The sequence below is a fragment of the Talaromyces stipitatus genome, genomic scaffold, assembly GCF_000003125.1.
Source record: "Talaromyces stipitatus ATCC 10500 scf_1105507295549 genomic scaffold, whole genome shotgun sequence".
Taxonomy (NCBI): domain Eukaryota; kingdom Fungi; phylum Ascomycota; class Eurotiomycetes; order Eurotiales; family Trichocomaceae; genus Talaromyces; species Talaromyces stipitatus.
In genome coordinates, this window is record NW_002990117.1 from 2,239,150 (window position 1) to 2,257,973 (window position 18,824).

Sequence of the window (18,824 nt, forward strand, 5' to 3'; positions counted from 1 at the left end):
TGTAAGCCCTAGTGAAGTCAAATTACGTCTATAATACCATAGATCGATACCCCGGCGGACTTCGGTCTCGCTTTGTATTAGTGCTCGAAACTTTATTGGCTGTTCTAGATATTCTGTTCCAGTAATACGTGTACTCTGTATTGTAAGTAAATATACGCTTGGGTGCATAAGCCTCATTTCGGAGAACTCCGTGCAGCGATCTATCCTAGACGCCAACTAGTGCCCAACCCGGAACCTAATATCGAATTATCTACCGAAGTCACCGAAGGTCCGAGATATGGGAGTGAAGCATCATATCTTCACACTCAGTACATACGCTCATACCACCCTACCACGTAGTAATTTTGAGCAAGCGACGATCTTCACGAGCAGGAATCTTCAAGCTTCTAACTATGAAATTGATGGCCCACAGATATTTTCAGCTGGTTTTAAGGTTCTCTTAGCCTTGGACGATAGACTGATGTTTCGATCAACTTTCTTAACTTCATACAGCTTTTCACTTGTCATTAGACACTTTATTATTTTGAGTGATCTCTCGAATCGGCAACTGAGTATTTGTTTCCGCTTCTTAGTGGGCATTAACACAGACGAATGGCATAGTGATCTGACCAGAGGATGCTTAGCCCAATCCTGGATATTTGAGTCCGAGTGTTCTTCTACTGTTTAGCTGACCGAAAAATCACTGAAAGTGACATCGACTCATTCGGACCGTGTGAAGGTCATATCCTCTTTCACTTCAATCTCAACTACTCCAGATATTTCTCAAGAGGTACATGTCTTTTTAATAGATTGTATATTTTCCCCCAATGTTCAGATTCCTCACCCATGTTGGAGCTCTTTGACCATGCAAGTGTCTTGCTAGAGGGTTCGGATGGACGAACTGGCGTTGTGATTCTCTTGAAGGAAATTCCCTGTGAGCGAATGAGATCTCACTTCAATCGGATTTTGTTGACCTACAACAATGAGATAGGCAGCAGATCGGTAGTTCTTCATGGATGGCTTTAAGACTAAGTCCGGTTTGATCGTCTCTACCCCGTTCCAAGGTGCCACTCGGAAAAGAATCTTAAACGACCGAACGGCCTTCGCAGACAGACGAACGTATTTGCGGCCATCTCTACATTCTCACCTTTGAATATTTCAATTATCAGCATTCCGTCCGCTGGCGCCGGTGCATGCTTTCTTTGTGTGCAACACCATCGGCTGCCGCATAGGTTTGATATTAGGTTATATTTAGCCTCGGCCTTGGGCCCAACTGTGATGACTTCTTGTTACAGTTCAGAGACTTCCTTCTCTGAGCTTATTACAAGCGCGACATCATTAATTTTCACGCAAACGATATAAGCGCTACGGTCTGCATTGCGGTGGCGCAATATGTAGTTACAATAACATCATAAGGTTGCTTGTGACACTGGCGTCCATACGAATCCGCTAGATGCCTTCAACCGTAAGATATCAAACCAAAGATCAATTCTTTGGATTGGGCATTAGACCGAGGCTTCCGAAGGGCAATGGCTTCCAAGGTTCTCTTGTTTCATTTGAACACTATTGTTGTAGTGTAAATCTCCAAAGTCATCATCATCAGGCAGTTATGGATATTCATTCGAGTACTATAGCGGACATCTGGACTGATTCAAAAAGATAAGACATGTAGTTTGCGGAGCGAATATATACCTAACGTTAACCCCTACCACCTTGGTATCGGTGTTTGAGGCGACATCAATCACCGAGAAAGACGCTGTCTCCCCGAACGCGAGTGAAGTCGCTAGTAAAATTAAATAGACAAGTAATCAAACGGTCCAGTGACGGCACCATATTCAGCGATATTGGAAATATCCAATGTTCACATCGCCTCCGCAGCATTCCGGTTGAGATGCATCCAGAGAAGTACATTTTCTAGTTTTCTATGAGACAATCTTTGAGTCAAGAATTCAAATCTTGAATAAATTAATTTATTTGTGCCTGAAGCGTGTCAATATTCTACCTTTTAAGTCCGTTAAGGGACCGACAATCCCTTACTCTATCTGTTTCACGTCTCCCGAAAGGAATGATTTAGGGCCCAGCTTTCCGTATTAGGGTTGAGCTTCAAGGAGTTCGTGCGTCAAGCTCCATACGACTAACGCAATGCAGTAAGCATCTATGAGCCTTAATTTAATCTTCAGCCTCTTTTTGAAGTTCTTTCTTTGCCGCCGAGAAATGTGCAAAAGCGTCAAACCGGTATGAGACCATTGCTTCCCATGAGGGTTGGGGCTATACGAGATTAACGAGACCCTAGTTTGAGCTATCTGTATGCGCATGTCTTGATGTAGCTATGTATATATTCACGATCAAATTCCCTGTTTTGCATTCATTCTACACATCCTCCATCTTTACAAATTCGAATATTTTCTTAAGATACAACGGCGGGCCGTTTTTGATTTCGCTTCTCGACACTCTTTTTATTGGTGCTAGCCATCTGTTTCATTCTCTATACCTACACGGAGATTTTTCAGTACTTTCATTCATCATGATGATTTCTGTTTACCGAGCTGTGCTCGCTTGTGCTCTCGTTCTCTCGGGCGCCACAAATGTCCTGTCTTTCCCTCTGGCAGCTCGGCAGAGTGCTATCACTGATGTAGACATTCTACAGTTTGCCCTAACGGTGAGTTATTCAAGCCAATATTGGCGCTAGAATCCATTCTGATAGGGAAGAATAGCTTGAACATCTTGAGAACACTTTCTACAAACAAGCCCTCGCTAAATTCACAGAAGTTGAATTCATCGCTGCGGGCTTTGATGAGAATTTCGTTAAGAACTTGAACTTCGTCGCCCACGATGAAGAGCAACATGTTGTCTTTTTGGAGACAGCCATTAAACAAGCTGGTGCAACCCCTGTTGCCGCTTGTCAATACAATTTCCCCATAACCGACGTAACGAGCTTTGTCAATCTTGCAACGGTCTTGGAAGGTGTCGGCGTTTCGGCTTACTTGGGTGCGGCCACCGCAATCTCTTCAAAGGAGATCCTCAATGTCGCTGCTGCAATTACTGTGTCGGAGGGTCTTCATCAGGCAATTCAACGTGCTAGTCTTCTTGACGTGGTCTCCGCCAATATCGCTGGTACCCCGTTGACGCCTAACGCCATATTCACTATTGCCAGCTCCTTCATTACAGCCTGCCCTTCGACAAATGCCGCCTTGCCATTCAAGGCTTTTCCAGCAATCGCAGTCAATGGTATCCCCAATCCTGCTCAGGCAATTCCTGTTAACACAGTTGCGAGTCTGGCCATGCCTGGTCCTAACCCCCCGGCAATTCCTGCGACTGCCTTCGTCACCTTTGTCAGTGGTATTGACATAATTAGTGTACCTGCCCAGGTCGTTAACGGAGCCATCGCTGTCACGATCCCTCCGCAGGCCTCCGGTCAGATATTTGGTCTCCTGACGACTGAGTCTTTGACCGGAACTGGTACGCTTCTCGATGAAACCAAAGTGATTGCCGGCCCAGCAATCATGGAAATCCAGCCAGCCTCGCCTTCGATCGATTTTACTGTCCTGTGATTGATAGCTCGGCAGAGATAGGGGGTAGGAGGTGTGGTATTATAAATACCAGGGATGTTTGAATTGGCCATGAAATTTTGTTTTGTTTATGCGATTATCATATGGATAACCCAAGTCGTCTGTCAGCATAAGTAGATGAATATCGAAATGAGCTGCACGGTGCTAAATTTAAACTCAAAAGGAACCAGATTAGATCAGATTCAGTCTACTAAAAGGAAAATCTGTAAACTCTCATAGAACTGTAAATGAAGTGCATGTGGAAGAGGAATGACTATAAGATATCTATGACATCGATTGAAACAAGACGTGAGCTCTCCGACTATAACTTGACTTAAAACCTTCAGCTAAAGTAAATTCCCTTCTCCACGGGGCACCATATGTCTAATTCAGTTTCAGTTCGTTTGTTATAGAGCTTGTAAACACATGAAAATGCTCAAGACTGATTACCGCGGTTAGCCAGCAAAAAATCCTGCTATACAAATTTGTCTTCTGCATCAAATATCGGAGGCACCAGGGCTTTAGGAGGCTATCCTTCCTGAGAATTGAACCTCTTCCGAAACTATACTGTCGCGATCCAATCCACTTCACCTCTTCCCATCTTCGATACTCCAGATGGAAGGATCACCTTCACCATCGAATTGGGCGGCACAGCTATCTTCAACCGCAATTCACCACTTCCAGTGACTGACCAGCGACACTCTAATCGGTCATATGGAGTATCATACACTGCTTCAGCAGACGTAACCGTCCCACCTGGCAACGGGTGTATGAGGATCTTCCGCCACCCAGGCTCCAACGGACTCACACCAGCGACAGTCTTATGCAGCCAATTTATGATAGAGCCCAGTGCGTAATGATTGAAACTCGTCATCTCGCCCGGGTTGATAGTTCCGTCAGGCAGCATACCACCCCAGCGTTACCAGATGGTCGTGGTGCCCATGCAAATTGGATATATCCACGAAGGACAATTAGATTCCTAGCATGCGATATGCTAACTGGTGGTATCCATATTTGGTCAGGGTGTGTGTGTGATGACAGGCGTACCGCCAAAGCCTTTCAAGACCCGGAACTGGGCTTTTCGAACTAATCGAGCTAATCATGCCCTGCAGCAGCGGCCTGCTGAGGGTCGTCATGGAGATTGAATACTACGGCTAGGCTCAGCGCGGTATGGGTGTCTCCGACCAGTAGGCCGGTCGGAAAAATGTATTTAATTTGAAACTGGGATTTCAGAGCGCGATAGTCGGCTTCGTATCGTGATGCGTTTGCAGACTCATCTACGATTGTACTTATATGGGGAAGGATTTCGGTAACGTGAACAAGGTATGCATCCACCGCCAACGTTCCGTCTGTGCAAGAATTACCAGGCTGGCCCCGGCGGAGTGGTGGGATCAAGCCAGTCTCCAAGTTGGAATAAATTTTCGTCCCAGAGACGGTCAGGACCACGCTGAACTGCGCGATCCAGCCAGCTGCTCATGCTGGGATATTGGAGGCGGAGAATGTCAACATCTCCATAACTTTGATACAGAGTTCAGGAAACGAGTATGGTGGCATCACCCAATGCCGCTTGCGGAAATATGGGCCAGAGAGGTTCGGGGATGACATTGGGAACGACAAAAGGGGATATGGCATTGGGACGTGATAGCTGCTCAACCGAGAGATCTTGGAGCCAGTCACCTAGCATACCTGTTGTGTTGTAAAGGAAGCTTGCAGAGGGAGCAAATTTTTGGATGTCTCCTGTCCAGCCCAAGCGTTCCTCACGATGTGGACAGTCGGTCGGAACGAAGAAGAAATTGCTGCGCATGCTCCATGTAGCGTTCTGATGCAGTTTATTGATCATTGGAAGGGAGCAGTTAAACTACCTTGTCCGCGTAAGGTCAGTATGAATGACTTCAGCAACGAGACTATCCAGCGTGAGCGGAGTATCAGTGTCTTCCGGGAGCCATCCATTCACCTGGACGTAGCGAAAGCCATGGAAGGTAAAGCAAGGCACCCAGTCACACAAATTTCATGACCAGCTGAGATGATCTCATCAGTACATTTGGCCACTTGCAGCGGACGTGATCCCCAGTTCCTTGTGCTCGAGAACTTCTGCGTGGATAAAGGTGGTAGAATGGCCCCCTAGTTTTTTCAGGAAGCGCATTCGAACCTGGGCGATGAGGACCTGGCCAAAATCAACTATAATTTTACCAGATGGTGTGCGGATGATTTCAATTAGCTTGACCACCTCGGTGACGTGAACAGGTGGAGCATTGGATGAGACGAGCTGTATCTGTGGAAATTCGACTTCCCTTGATGTGCTTCAGGTGGATTCTAGAATTGAGGATGGGATCTTCCAATTATCCTGCTCATTCTCCTGACCTCGCCATCGTACACTTCGCTACGGATAATAGCTGACTGGTGACACTTCCAGCTCGACTCAGTAACAAGAACGAGGGATACTCTGCAACAACGCTTGCGGTGGCCGTAAATCTCCACGGCCGAAGGCGTGAGTTTAAATATGTGGGCAAAGGGTACCCAATCGCCACAATCTCCGATGGCTTCAAGGTACTCCACACTCCAGTTGAAGTCTATCTAGCTTCCTCTGTTCGATCAGATTTCGGTCTAGTGAAGGTCGGCCATTCTGTCTTAGGCATGGATAAATAGAACGCCATTACCATCGTCCATGCTCGTCAATTTCTCTATACCTTCCGTTGTTATTAATTACTTCTCTGGGAATTCCTATTCTCCGCAGAGAAGGAAAAGCCTACTATCGAATTGATCGAGCAGACCGAAGAACGACGACTTGTCTACCTCGCCAACGAAGAAGATCACGCGCTGAACAAATGGGCCAGCGTCAAGAAGTATCCATGGTCTTTCTTCTGGTGCAATTTCGCTATCTGGTGTATCCTCTTAGTCAGCTTTGAAAACCAGGTCTCTGGCAATGTGACCGGTATTCCAGAGTTTATTATGATGACAACTGGGTGCTTGAAACAAAATGGTAGTCAGTTTTTAGTGGTGGTCCTGTCGCATCCGCTGTCGTGGGCGCACTCTCCTTTGGTCAAATTGCCGATACAATTGGACGACGATGGATCATCCTTTGCGCCTTGGTGATTTCCGTCGTCGCAGTGACTCTAGAGTTCGTTGCGACAACAAACGAAATATTTTTTAGCTGCAAATTTTTGAATGGCTTTGCATTGGGTGCCCTTTCCTCCGTCCCTGTCACAAACGTCGGAGAAATCGCACCCCTTGCGCTGCGCCGTATGCTCACCTGTGTGACGGCAATGGCTTAATGCGTCGGCCCTCTCATTGTCGCCCTTATCACCAACACCGCAGGCACATACTATAATCGCTGGGCATACCGTGCCGTCTTCGTCGCCCAGTACGGCTATGTCGCGATGGCCTTCGCCGGCATTTTCTTTATGCCCGAGTCACCGTGGTGGCTTGTCTCGAAGGATCGTGAAGAAAAAGCTCTCTCCAGTCTCAGCCGCTTCGGACACAGCGATGTCGAAAAGAGTAAGAAGCTCGCTTTCATCAAAGTCACCCTCAAACAGGTCCGCCTCGAAACCGAAGGCGCAACCTACTTGGAGTGTTTCCGCTGCTCAAACCTCCGCAGGACCATCATCTCTATTGCCCCACTTACCATTCAGGCGCTATCCAGAGTCGTCTTTGCAGCCGGGTACTTCACATACTACATGCAACTTGCTGGCTACAGCGACTCGATGAGTTTCCGCTTACAGATTGTGCAGCAAGTCCTCTCTACCGTTGGTTATATCATGTCATGGCAACCCCAATCACACCGGTGCCATCCGAGGCACTGCAGCCATGATCCTCATCTACAGCTGGTGGTACAACTTGACCATTGGCGCGGCTGGGAACACAATCCTTACTGAGTCGTCGACCTCCAGACTGCGCGTCAAAACCATTGCAATAGGCCTGGCTCTGCAGAATGCGATTTACACCATGTAATCTTTTGTGCTGCCTTACCTTTTCAATCCTGATAAGGCGAACCTGGGCGAAAAGCTTGCGTACATCTTCGGCGGGTTTGCGGTATTTTGTTGTTACCTTAGAAAACAACTGCTGATGATTACTACCGAGCTCGATGACAATAATCAGATGCCAAATGTCTAATCATATTCGCATGGTTTCTCGGACCTGAAACGTGCCGGAATAGATTCACTCGATTCCGAACACAGTAGATGAATTAGACGACGCATCAAATCAGAAGAAGGATGACCGTGGAGCATCACTACATTCTTTTGGACTTAGGGTTAGGCTCCTTAAAATTACGACTAACGTATTAAAGGTAAACTAGCTTCAGGCGTCCAATTGTGGGGTTGGTACTGGAGACTTGTATGCGCTACGTATTGAAATATCAGCACCCTGTATTCTGTAAAGCTTCATTGGAGTCGCGTCCTCAATAGCATTTGACAGTACTGTTTTGTAAGGTATGTTTTACTCGTGTATTTTAACATGATACATCTATGAGTCTACCGTAGGACGTAGTACTTATCTAACAACTCCACACGGATAACCACATCCATGTAGTTGAACCCTAGAGGCTCAAAAGAGATGCCAAAGGTATTTGCCATTCAGACACAAGCCTTCGCGCCAGCAGAATAACTCCGCAAACTGCTTCTTGTCCTCTTTTTTGTTTAACTCTTGGTGAAACCTTATCCCGGCCCACTCCTACTACATGATTTCGGCTCTCATTTCATGTTACAATGAATCTAAAAACGGACTTAAACTACTCGTTTTGGAAGTAGGCCAGTGATTTGGGTACGTACTGAAGATCCGTAATCTAGAATCGTACCTGCCTACGACGCTATCATTGATATTCGACACCGATCTACGGGGTATTCTGCTCGCTGCACTGAATCTTGCTGTAACCCCGTGAATCTGGAAAAGATGTACTTTCCAGCTCAGGAAGATAAAATGAGATTCCAACAGATCTCATGTCATCGTTGGTGGTTCTCCACATCGGGTTATCAAGCTGCCAAAAATAGGGACGGGTCAGTATTCGAAATGATGCCATGTTTTTGTATTGTGACAGATAGGGATATTTCTATCGGACCGAATAACCGTTTGACTGGAGTTCCGGAGTCGCTTCAAAGACCGATTCCGACTACCTCGTTGAACGACTACGTCCATATTCTGATTCGTGTTCTTGGCCTTTGATTCATCTATGGATACTCAACAGCAAGGTAAGTTAACGTTGACTTGAAGCTTTCCAACCAGGAAGGCTCATATTAGAAGCCCATTACACATTCATACATGTTAGTAGTACTAAATATTAGAATCCAAGGGTATCTCGGTACCGTTCATTTCTTGCCTCTGGAATAATCATAGAAGCTCTAGAAGCTCTAGTCTTAAGAGTCAAGAATGTCTCCCACACGAAACAGATAATTTACCAGAAGTGCTCCCAGAGCAGAAGACCGCAAGACCGCAATATTCCACTAGTCTTACAATGCTAAAATGCTTATAAACATAATAATCAGTCTAAATCTACCTTTAAAGGTACCATCTTAGCGATGGGCGCAAGATGTCGTTCACAACAACAGTTGTCAGTTCATGAACTATGTGGCGTATGAGTCCTACGGATGGAAAGCAATTAGTTCCTGAGTCGATAATTGTGAAATTGAGCAACATAACTTCGAATACTGGGTCTATTAAGTGAGAAGAACGTCTCATTTCCGAGAGTGTACGGAGGCAGGAAGAGGAAAATCGCTCTTGTTAACATTAAGTGTGTCGAAAAATCCGGGGAGTTTGTAGTTGGATTAGAGAACTATGAATCGCTCATCATCCTCAATGCCCATGAAAGAAGCGGTAATTACAAGAACACAGCAGTTTCAAGACTAGCCGGCTGGAGATTTGAAGGTTGAATGTCCCGCAACGAAAATTTCCTAAAAGGGACATTAGGGCTAGGGCTATAGTTCGAAACCCCTAATTGAGGCATCGTCCGCTTTCTCGTTTGATGGCGTAACACCATGACAAAGCAGTCTAGAATAGTGTAACTAATCAAGAAACCATTCCACTTGTCCATCGGTACTTAAAAATCTCTCCGCGAATGAAATATGTGTGTAGAACTTGAAATCGAGAGCTGCCGCTGATGAAATGAACTTAGATCACAGATCCAGTACGACAAGATCCCGATGCCTAGAAATAAAACTTTGCACCGCTTGCACGAATCTCTCCAGCTCCGACTGAGGCATCTCCAGTATGATAGCTATGAAACCGCGTAGAGTGACCCAGAAACCTGCTTCGAGCATCTCAAGCCAAAATAGAGTTTTCAGCTCTGGGATCTCTTCAACATCATCCGCACATTCAATATGTCGAGGACCCTTCGCGAGGAAATGCGCTGTGAGGAGTGTCCCTATGCCGGTGAAGTATATCCTGGTATCATTTGTCACCTCATTAAGCTGCTCTCTAAATGTATTCCCCGCCTCTGTAAATGCTTTTGCTGTTTCCGGTGTAAATACCGTAGTTAAACCGATGTAGCCGACATGGGTGACAAGTGTGTTATTATTGAATGTCCCCGAGTGAGAAATGGAACCAATCAGTCGAGGATCAAATCCCGCCATGATATCCGCTCTACCGCCGAATGCGCCGAATGCAAGCCCGCCACCCAGATATTTGCCAAAGGTTTTGAGGTCTGGCTTTAGCCCTTGTAGTCTTGCAAGTCCACCATCTGATATTCGTGAAGTCATCACTTCGTCAAGGATGAAGAGTACTCCCGCCTAAGGTATGACCTTGTCAACGCTCAAGTTCAGAGGATATACAAAGGAAGATCTCGTAAGATAGGTGCTCACATCTGACGCAGCTCGCTGGATGCCATGTAAGAATTCCGAAGTCCCACAAATACACCCATTGGAACCTTGCATTCCTTCCACCAAAACAGCAGCAACTCCAGGGCTCTGAATGGCTTCCTTAGCAGCATCCAAATCATTGTACTTCACGACAATCCACTCATCGATGTCAACGTTGTTTGGAGCAGGCTTCCCGCCAGAAAACATCAGGACTCCGCCGTGATAGCCTCCACTGAAGGTGACAACCTTTTTTTTCCCAGTGAATTTCCTCGCTGCTGCTAGAGCATGTAGATTAGCCTCCGTGCCGGAATTAGTAAGTCTCATTCTGTCCAGTTGAAACCGTTTGCAAATCTCTCTGGCGAACAATCTTTCTTGAGTTGTTGTAGCTCCAATGTTCATTCCAACATTTTGAATCACATCATTCATAGCAGAAAGGATGGTTGGGTGGGAGTGTCCATAAAGCGCTGCCGTAAACTCCCCAGCCATATCAGTATAGCTGTTCCGGAGTTAGAAATATGCTTTTATCTTCAATACATTAAAATATCCGAGTGCTCACGTATTTCCCTCTTCAGATGTAACTTGATAGGCTCTTCCGGATTTCATATATATCGGAAAAGGATCTGTGTGAAGTATAGTCCTTGTGTTGCCGCCTGGAAGGACATTGACAGCCTCTTCATGAAGTGACTTTGATCGAGCGTTCAATTCAATATACCGCGACTTAGCCGCATCGAGGGCGGCGAGTAGATGTACTTGATCTTCTGACTGCATTTCGCTATCATGCGGGGGCTGGAAATTCGGTGTTTGGGACAAGGATATCGCTGGATACCCGGGAATCGAAACAGTTGATGCGGTGCTGAAACAACTGCTGCGAAGAATTTTACTATGACGAATGTGATTTTCTATTGATAATTATTATTATGGACTAAATGAGGTGAACCTGTCCCGTTGAGACGAAAGATAAGAGGGAGTGGTCAAAATACCGAACAGCGAACTTTAGATAAGAACCGACCCCAGGTTATAGCGGGGTTCGACAGTGACCGAGTTCGCCGTTATTATGAGGGCTCACCGCCGGGGTCACTTTGGGACTTATAGTCGGTCTGAACTTCCCTCGAAATGAATGTACGATATCCAAGGCCCTACCTGTCGCAGCGGGGAACGATGTGGGTATGGCGCTGCGACAGGTATCAATATCAAATCTGGTCACTGGGGTTAGGGCTAGGGTTGAGCACAGCGGGACAACATTGAAACTGCCAAACTGGCATAGTAGAGGCCATGTGATACACGTATCAAACGGAAATATGTTACATCGACAATAAAGACTAATGGTGTAATTGTTTTAGCTAAGTATATACCAAATACAATACATGGCTGGTTTACAATCTGGGAGAGATCCTGCTTGGGTGCGTGCCCTACACGTCTAGCATGTGAACTTGAAGATGGACATGATCACCAAAATGCAAAAATTTGTGATGAAGAATCTCAATTGCCAGGTGAATTTGATAAATTTATGGATATTATCTAGAAGATGGTAAATTGCAAAAACAACACGAAGTTTGAAGACTGATATGGCAGGCTCTAAAACTGCTCGGTGTACGATGCCAAACATTATTGTATGATTAACAGTTTCATCAATAATAGAGCGACTCATCAAATCCAGAAGCAACATGAATTTCCACGGTACCGGCAGTATATTGTTCTTTGATGTAGACAAGGTCCAGGTACCCATCGCCGTCCCAGTCAATCATTTGCCAAGTACCATTGTCCTCAACGGAGAAAGTTGTCGGAATGCTCTGCACAGTTGTCTGGTAATTGGAAGCGCCAGAGAGGATAGTCACCTCAACGTAGCCGGAGGAAGTATTGATGTTTTGAATATAGGCAAGATCGTTGTTTCCGTCGTTGTCATAGTTAACAATCTGCCACGTGCCATCATTTCCAATGCTGAAGACTGTTGTGACCTCCTTCGTCAATGTCTTATAGCTTGATGCACCTGACGCAACCTTAACTTCAACTTTGTTGGAAGGAGTGTTGCTATTCTGGATGTACACAAGATCCAGTTTGCCATCCCCATCGTAATCAATCATCTGCCACCTTCCATTGATTTGTGCATCATAGACAGTCTGAGTCTGCAGGATGAGAGTTTGATAGTTCGAAGCCCCTGAAGCAATTTTGAGCTCCACCTTTCCCGATGCCGTGTTTCGATTCTGAATATAGATCAAATCCGGGCTTCCGTCGTTGTCGTAATCAGCAAGTTGCCATACTCCATTTATCCCGGGCGAGAACACGGTGTACTTGTTGTAGGCCAGGCTATCGTAGTAAGAACCTGACGAGGCGATCTCGATTTGGACGTTATTCACGCTCGGGTTGTTTGTCTGAATATACGCCATATCGGCTTCATAGCCGCTTTCATAAGAGACCATCTGCCATGTACCATATTCCAATGGAGCTTGAAAGTACGAACCATGTTCCAGGACTCGAGCTTGGTAAGGCGAAGCTGACACAGATTGAGTATGCCATGCCAGCTGGAACAGCGCTGGAAGCAGCGCGTGACGAAACATGACGATTGTAGTGACTAACTTCAGCACAATTGCCAACAGGAACCAAATATATGAAGCTCAGGCTTGTCTTCTACCATAGAAAATACCTTGATAAATCATTTGTAGAATCCAACATAACTGCAACCGGGTGTCTCGAAGTGGGCCTGTCGAACCCGGTTACTTAAAAATCGTGTCCAGAGGGTGTAAGTTGAAATTTTCACTGCTACTTGTTTCTCTCATTCAGGGGTCAACCAGGAAAGGAATATCATATACTTCAATAGTCGAGTCGCAGGATCATGTAGACTCGGTAAAAGCAGCCGATTTTGTCATCAATCATCTCACAGAGGCGTTTCCTGGGATTCATTTTAGCCCAAACTGGGTTCGCGGGATCTGACCGGGCTCAGCTGTAAACCTGCCCATAACTACCTAGGCATGCCTTCTGGCACAGTAACGTGAGAATTATGCAGGAACCGGGATTAAAGGCAATCTTCCACGGTGGTGGCTAGCTGATACTTTGTATGATCATTTTTTCGTTGAACTGGCCGCCTTCGGTTCTAGCCATATTCCGCCTAGTTGCTGAGAAGCTTGCCATTTTAGCACCAGTAATGGAATTTGATGAGCCTATGTTACCTCTTTAGCGCTGAAGTAAGCATTTCTAAGTCGGCTGTTTTTCCCAGGTGTAAGGGCCGTATGGACAGTAATCACGTAGACATCACCCACTGAGTGGAGCCAGTGCTTATGTGTGGCGACAGAAAGAGACTTAGAGCTATAGCTCCTTTTCAATGAGATCTTAGCGTACGTGCCCGACACGAATTGAGTAAAAAAGGGTCATAGTTCGTGATGGTTAAAGCTAGTACTCTGGAGCCCTAGAAATCGTGGCCATGTTACCCGAGGCCTTAGGTAACCCTAACCTATAAATTGAGAGTAGTTAGCCGAGCGTCATGCAACCCCAAGGGGAAAGAAAGCTTATAAAGCTTGTTTACATTGCTGGATCGAAGATTTTACTTCGAAATAATCTCGCGAGGACAATCTGATCTCGCCGTCTCGGTGATGCCGAATAACCATATTTGAGGGAAAGGGGGAAAACGTTAGCTCAGAAAACGTAGTTAAGTGAAGTGGATAAATCTTGAGAATTTCAGGACATAGTGAAAAAAAAATCGTTTTTATAGCTTTTGTATGTTTGAAAGCACATGCATGGGGCATTGATTCTCTAGAAAAGAAGTCAGCGTTTATATTCTGATATGATATGTGTAAGATTCGATCTTCCTATTCCTAGCTACGTAAGTACTGAGTGCGAAAAAGCTGGTGAAAACTATTGGAATTCGGCTGTCAGAAATCGAATCTACTAGTGATTAGCATTAGTAGAAAGTGGCTTCAGGGCACTGTACTATTGCGAAGGCTGTCGCAGCGCCGCTAAAATCTGCTCCCTTTCTCCACACGAAGTCCAATGCCCTAATTTCCCGAAAAGGAAAGGGACACGATGAATTTGATGAATCCTGCCGACATTCATCATGGGAATTACATATAGTGATGGTATTTTGAGTCAGCTTGGTTTTTGACACTTCTGATTTTTTATCCTATTTTCTGTCACTCATTTGTTGGCTTGATGAATTTGAAATACCACTTACTATGTGGTCGTCGCTCTTTACTCCATTGAGCATATTGCTCATTACTACATTCGTTTCAGGTCTCTCAGGAAAAGATGGTGTCAACGGTCCGAGTGATAAACTCTGGACCATCACGGTGACAAGCACTAGCTATACAACAGTTTGCCCCTGTACCACAGGCGTCCTTTCTCTTCCAACGGAGCTCACTTCATTCCCAACCTCCAGTGGTTTTGAATACTCCTCCGCCTCACTTGTGTCAATAACTACTTCCAGCTACTCATTAGGACAGAGCTCCTTAACCCCTGAAGAATCGGGTGCCGCCAGCACGTATAGTCCTTCCGTTACATCACACTCATCGAGACCCAGTCAGTCTTTCGTATCTTCTTCTTCGGCTGTGAACCAAAACTCGTCCAGCAGCTCACGTTATATACATGGGTCTACTGAAACATCCATTCCTTCAGTATCTGGTTACACATCATCTCCTTGTACTAATACAATTGTGGGTTCTACACACATTCCTTCTGGGTTCCAATCCTCCTCAGTCATTCGGCCTTCTGCTTCTTCTACACCAGCACAATCCATTGGCCCTCAATATTTGTCATCGACGATACTGTCTCAAACGTCAGCAGCATATGCAAGTACGGGCTTGTCTGGTAGCTTCCAGCTGTCATCTAGTTCCTCGGTCCCCATCAGGTCTAGCTCGAGTGCGCGTATCACGCCCTCTCAAACAGTACGATCATCAAGTGCTATACCGCACCCATCTTCGACGCAAACGCCCTTGATTTTATATGTTGAGCCTAGTCAGTTGGTTCGCAAACGGCAAACATACAACAGTGCAGTCCTGATTGGATCCGGGTCCTTGACAGCCAGCTGTGCAAATGCCGATGTCTTCCATGTCGATGGAACAAGTCTCTACGATGGGGACTTTTTGGTTTCCACAAATCCAGGAGTTCTTCAGACTAAGTTCATTGGATCGCAGATCCCCGGAACTATCAGCGGTAGCTTCTCTGTTGCAAAAAATATGCTTGCGTGGACGAATGACGCCTTTCCTGCAGGCCAGGCCTTGTTCTGTGTCTCAGATGACATTGTATACGCAGTATTCGATGGCAATCTACCTTCAGGCTGTACGCAGGTCTCCATCGCTGCTGTACCATACTGTAAGTTGATTCTCCCAGTAAACGAACTGTTTGTTTCCAACTAGTTCTCAATGGCTGATCCTATTTTGCGCAGCTTCCATATGTTCCGGAGGCACTGCTTCAAGCAGTTTTCATCCAATTACTCCATCTCCTACTTCAACTGCAACCAGCATCCCTACCTGTGCTGCTGGTTCGGATCCGGAGCTTAGTACTACCGTTCTTCCTGCACTTGATCCAAACATTGATTTGTCCTCCCTCCTCAATTTGTCTCCTTCAATGTACGCAACGCTCTATTATGCACAGCCTTATGGTTCAACTATTGTGCAGGTTGTCTACACTATGCTCTACTCACAGGTCACTCTGGAGAACTCTCAGAACATTGATACTGTTACCTGCTCTGGGGGTAACACTATGACCATAGTGACTAAGACTAAGGTGGCATATAACATTATCAACCAATGGCCTCAGTCAGACTTGATCCTGATTACCAACACGGCAAGCTGTAACTCCGCGTCTCAAAGAGGAGTTTATACGGTTACATCGTATACTACGGATGAGTCCAATCTCACTATCACACTAAAAATCAGTGCAGCAACCTGGACCGATGTGTCTGAAACAATGCAGATAAGCTATGGTACTGGCGACACAAATTCCCCAAGTTCAATCTCATATACGCCTTCCTGTTCAGCTCCGATTGCTACTACTACTTCACTTGGCTCCGCTACCAGTACCGATGTTTCCTACGTCGATCTTACCCCAGAAGAAAAGAATATTGTGGCCTATCTCACGAAGAATAATACGTATGATGACAATGGCAACATCGCGGTTACCATGCCGGCTTCAACATCAAATTTGACAGCTCCTTCCTACAATCCTGCATCAAACTCGAGTGAACAAGCGGCTCTGGAAGATGCTCTTCAGACAGCAGGGTTGCCATCTCCCGACTCCCTATGGCATAAAACTGCGAATAACCTAGCTGGTCACTGCTCAAATGGTGTATACGTGCCCCCAACAACGGTTTTTACCAAGCGCGATCTACCCCTGATTCAGCATAACGCCGCCACCGCTAAGGATTCAAGACGTGTCCTCGCAAAACGCAGCGGTGATATCAACGACTCAAAATGGTGGAAGTATCTCTGGGAAGGCGGATGTAATGATATCGTGGATGAGATTATTAAGGCCATTAATAAAGAAGCTGGAGAAATTGTTGAACTGATCTGCGCCATGAAAGAGCTTTACGATGATGTTGACGAAGCTTATCAGAATCGTGATGCTATCAAATGCGTGTTCACCGGATGCTATCTAGAGGAGACCATTGCCACTTATTGGAATTACACGTACTCCTGGACTGCGGACTTTGATATTCCTCCTCAAACCATCGTATCGTCGCGTGTTGGAACTGTCAAGTGTGTCGACTGTTCGCTAAGCTTCTCTGAAGTTCAATTTGTCGGCAGTGTCATGATTACCACTAAAACCGGCGCAGTTGAGAGCGCTTATATGACTCCGACAATGAGTTGGACAGCGGATCTTGTCATGAGTCTTGATACTACAGGCGCTTGGTCCAATGAGTGGGACTACACCTTCTCAACGCTGAATTTCAACAACCCAATTACAGTTCCAGGAGAGTTCACGATCACACCTTCCATGATATACAGCTTGGGAGTCCAATGGTCAACTACGGATGCTGTTAGTTTCACAGGTGGTGCGTCTATGAGCGTCAACAGTGGTAGCATGTACCTCGATTTCAAAGAAAGCACGGCTACACAGATTTCCAACTGGTCACCACATGTTCAGTACACCTATCCCGTGTTCACGACTGCGGCAACAGTTTCATTCATCCCAATCATGAGATCTTCTCTATCTATCGCCGTCGAAATCCAGAATCAGCCCTACAAAGCACAGCCAATCTATATCAACACCGCCTCGGCGGTAGGATTCAACGCAGCGCTGATTGAAACAGACGGTGGCGCGTGCCCTGCTGGTCAACTTATGATGACATCCTACACGGATGTCAGCAGCAATGTTTCCTTCTCCGGAGGACCTTCGCAAGTTCTTTCGAATACTGGTGATGTTGCTGGCCAGATGAAGTGCTTCGCCGTTCCCAATGATATCCCGACTGTAGATGAAGTGAACTCCCTACGCAGTCAAGGTGCTGCATTCTGCACATCGTACCTCAGTTATACCCCCCCAACAAAGGTCGCGTACGCCGTCACTACTACGACCGGTCCGAGTACGACGCACATAACTCTTCCCACGACAATTTCCACCTCATCGACGGTCTATGTGTTCCCAACCATCACGAGCGTTTTCGTTCAAACTACTACCGTGAACCCGACCTCGTACGTGACTGCCAGTGGTTCCCAGTCTCTTGGTGACTCGTACATGCGCAAAAGAGCCCTTGAAACTGCTGCACCTATGAGGGTGAATAATAACCCTATAAAGCCCACGCAACCTCCTGCTGCACACCAACTGTTGGCACGAACAATCACCTCGACACCAGCTTTTGTATCTACCTGGGATGCTAGCAAGCTCTCACTCGGATGTTCACAGGTTGCTACAGGAACTGTGACTACAACATTTTACAGCTCGACAACAACTGCCTACTCAGGTGTGGTCACCAGTACCGCTTATAGTACTGTAGACGTTCTCGGAAAACTCTATACTAATACCTTCGAGCGAGTTGTGGTTTCGTATACCGCAACGACAATCACTGGTGCTACGACTGCTACAGCAACTGCTACAACAGCAAGCAGCTGTCCGCTCCAAACTCAAGTCTCTTGTTTCACAATCACTGGCACAGGACCTGACCATATCAATGGAAAGCAACTTTACATGTCTGATGGCCAAGCTTCCCCGGTTTGGGGTGGATGGGGAGCGGGTTATGAATTGGCGACATTCTATCTGACATGCTCCGGAGATCTCGTCGCACTGCCTTCCATGAAGGTTCTGTCGACAGCAGCGGATATGTGGATTGAGTTCGGGAACTTCACAAGTAGTAGCTCACCTACGAATCAGAGGTGTATCCAAGACACAGCTGCCGGTACATTGAGTTGTGGTGCTGGATGGTATGCCATGAAGCCTGTTGCGACAACCATCAACGATTTCAGAGCCTTCAGTGGATATTGGCAGCCTATCTGGAGCGATGGCTCGAACAATGACATACTGACACCAATAACTTTAACATATAACAACGCAACCTGCCCGTGTCAGTACTGATCGACTGTACATCTGTGGA

The 18,824-nt window shown here is 46.1% G+C and overlaps 7 protein-coding genes across 7 annotated transcripts; 3 read left to right on the forward strand and 4 right to left on the reverse strand.

Annotated features, from left to right (window-relative positions):
• Window positions 1–2,308: 2,308 nt before the first annotated feature.
• TSTA_016780 (uncharacterized protein) lies at window positions 2,309–3,678 on the forward strand (the record flags this gene model as incomplete). Its single annotated transcript, XM_002483792.1, has 2 exons — window positions 2,309–2,638; window positions 2,694–3,678. 2 exons carry the CDS (start codon window positions 2,309–2,311, stop codon window positions 3,528–3,530), a joined length of 1,167 nt encoding a protein of 388 aa, XP_002483837.1. The 3' UTR covers window positions 3,531–3,678.
• A 436-nt stretch (window positions 3,679–4,114) lies between these two features.
• TSTA_016790 (uncharacterized protein) lies at window positions 4,115–4,401 on the reverse strand (the record flags this gene model as incomplete). Its single annotated transcript, XM_002483793.1, has 2 exons — window positions 4,115–4,181; window positions 4,220–4,401. 2 exons carry the CDS (start codon window positions 4,399–4,401, stop codon window positions 4,115–4,117), a joined length of 249 nt encoding a protein of 82 aa, XP_002483838.1.
• Window positions 4,402–4,622: 221 nt separating this feature from the next.
• On the reverse strand, window positions 4,623–5,367 carry TSTA_016800 (alfa-L-rhamnosidase, putative; the record flags this gene model as incomplete). The annotated part of the gene is made up of 2 exons (XM_002483794.1): window positions 4,623–4,979; window positions 5,068–5,367. 2 exons carry the CDS (start codon window positions 5,365–5,367, stop codon window positions 4,623–4,625), a joined length of 657 nt encoding a protein of 218 aa, XP_002483839.1.
• Window positions 5,368–5,409: 42 nt separating this feature from the next.
• TSTA_016810 (sugar transporter, putative) lies at window positions 5,410–7,475 on the forward strand (the record flags this gene model as incomplete). Its single annotated transcript, XM_002483795.1, has 6 exons — window positions 5,410–5,506; window positions 5,941–6,015; window positions 6,262–6,469; window positions 6,523–6,767; window positions 6,843–7,185; window positions 7,256–7,475. The coding sequence occupies 6 exons, from the start codon at window positions 5,410–5,412 to the stop codon at window positions 7,473–7,475; spliced, it is 1,188 nt and encodes a 395-aa protein (XP_002483840.1).
• Window positions 7,476–9,631: 2,156 nt separating this feature from the next.
• Window positions 9,632–11,080, reverse strand: TSTA_016820 (aminotransferase class III, putative; the record flags this gene model as incomplete). Its single annotated transcript, XM_002483796.1, has 3 exons — window positions 9,632–10,243; window positions 10,316–10,808; window positions 10,869–11,080. The coding sequence occupies 3 exons, from the start codon at window positions 11,078–11,080 to the stop codon at window positions 9,632–9,634; spliced, it is 1,317 nt and encodes a 438-aa protein (XP_002483841.1).
• Window positions 11,081–11,795: 715 nt separating this feature from the next.
• Window positions 11,796–12,982, reverse strand: TSTA_016830 (FG-GAP repeat protein, putative; the record flags this gene model as incomplete). Its single annotated transcript, XM_002483797.1, has 3 exons — window positions 11,796–12,712; window positions 12,771–12,881; window positions 12,954–12,982. 3 exons carry the CDS (start codon window positions 12,980–12,982, stop codon window positions 11,941–11,943), a joined length of 912 nt encoding a protein of 303 aa, XP_002483842.1. The 3' UTR covers window positions 11,796–11,940.
• Window positions 12,983–14,357: 1,375 nt separating this feature from the next.
• Window positions 14,358–18,805, forward strand: TSTA_016840 (uncharacterized protein; the record flags this gene model as incomplete). Its single annotated transcript, XM_002483798.1, has 3 exons — window positions 14,358–14,397; window positions 14,534–15,610; window positions 15,684–18,805. The coding sequence occupies 3 exons, from the start codon at window positions 14,358–14,360 to the stop codon at window positions 18,803–18,805; spliced, it is 4,239 nt and encodes a 1,412-aa protein (XP_002483843.1).
• Between the last annotated feature and the right edge of the window lie 19 nt (window positions 18,806–18,824).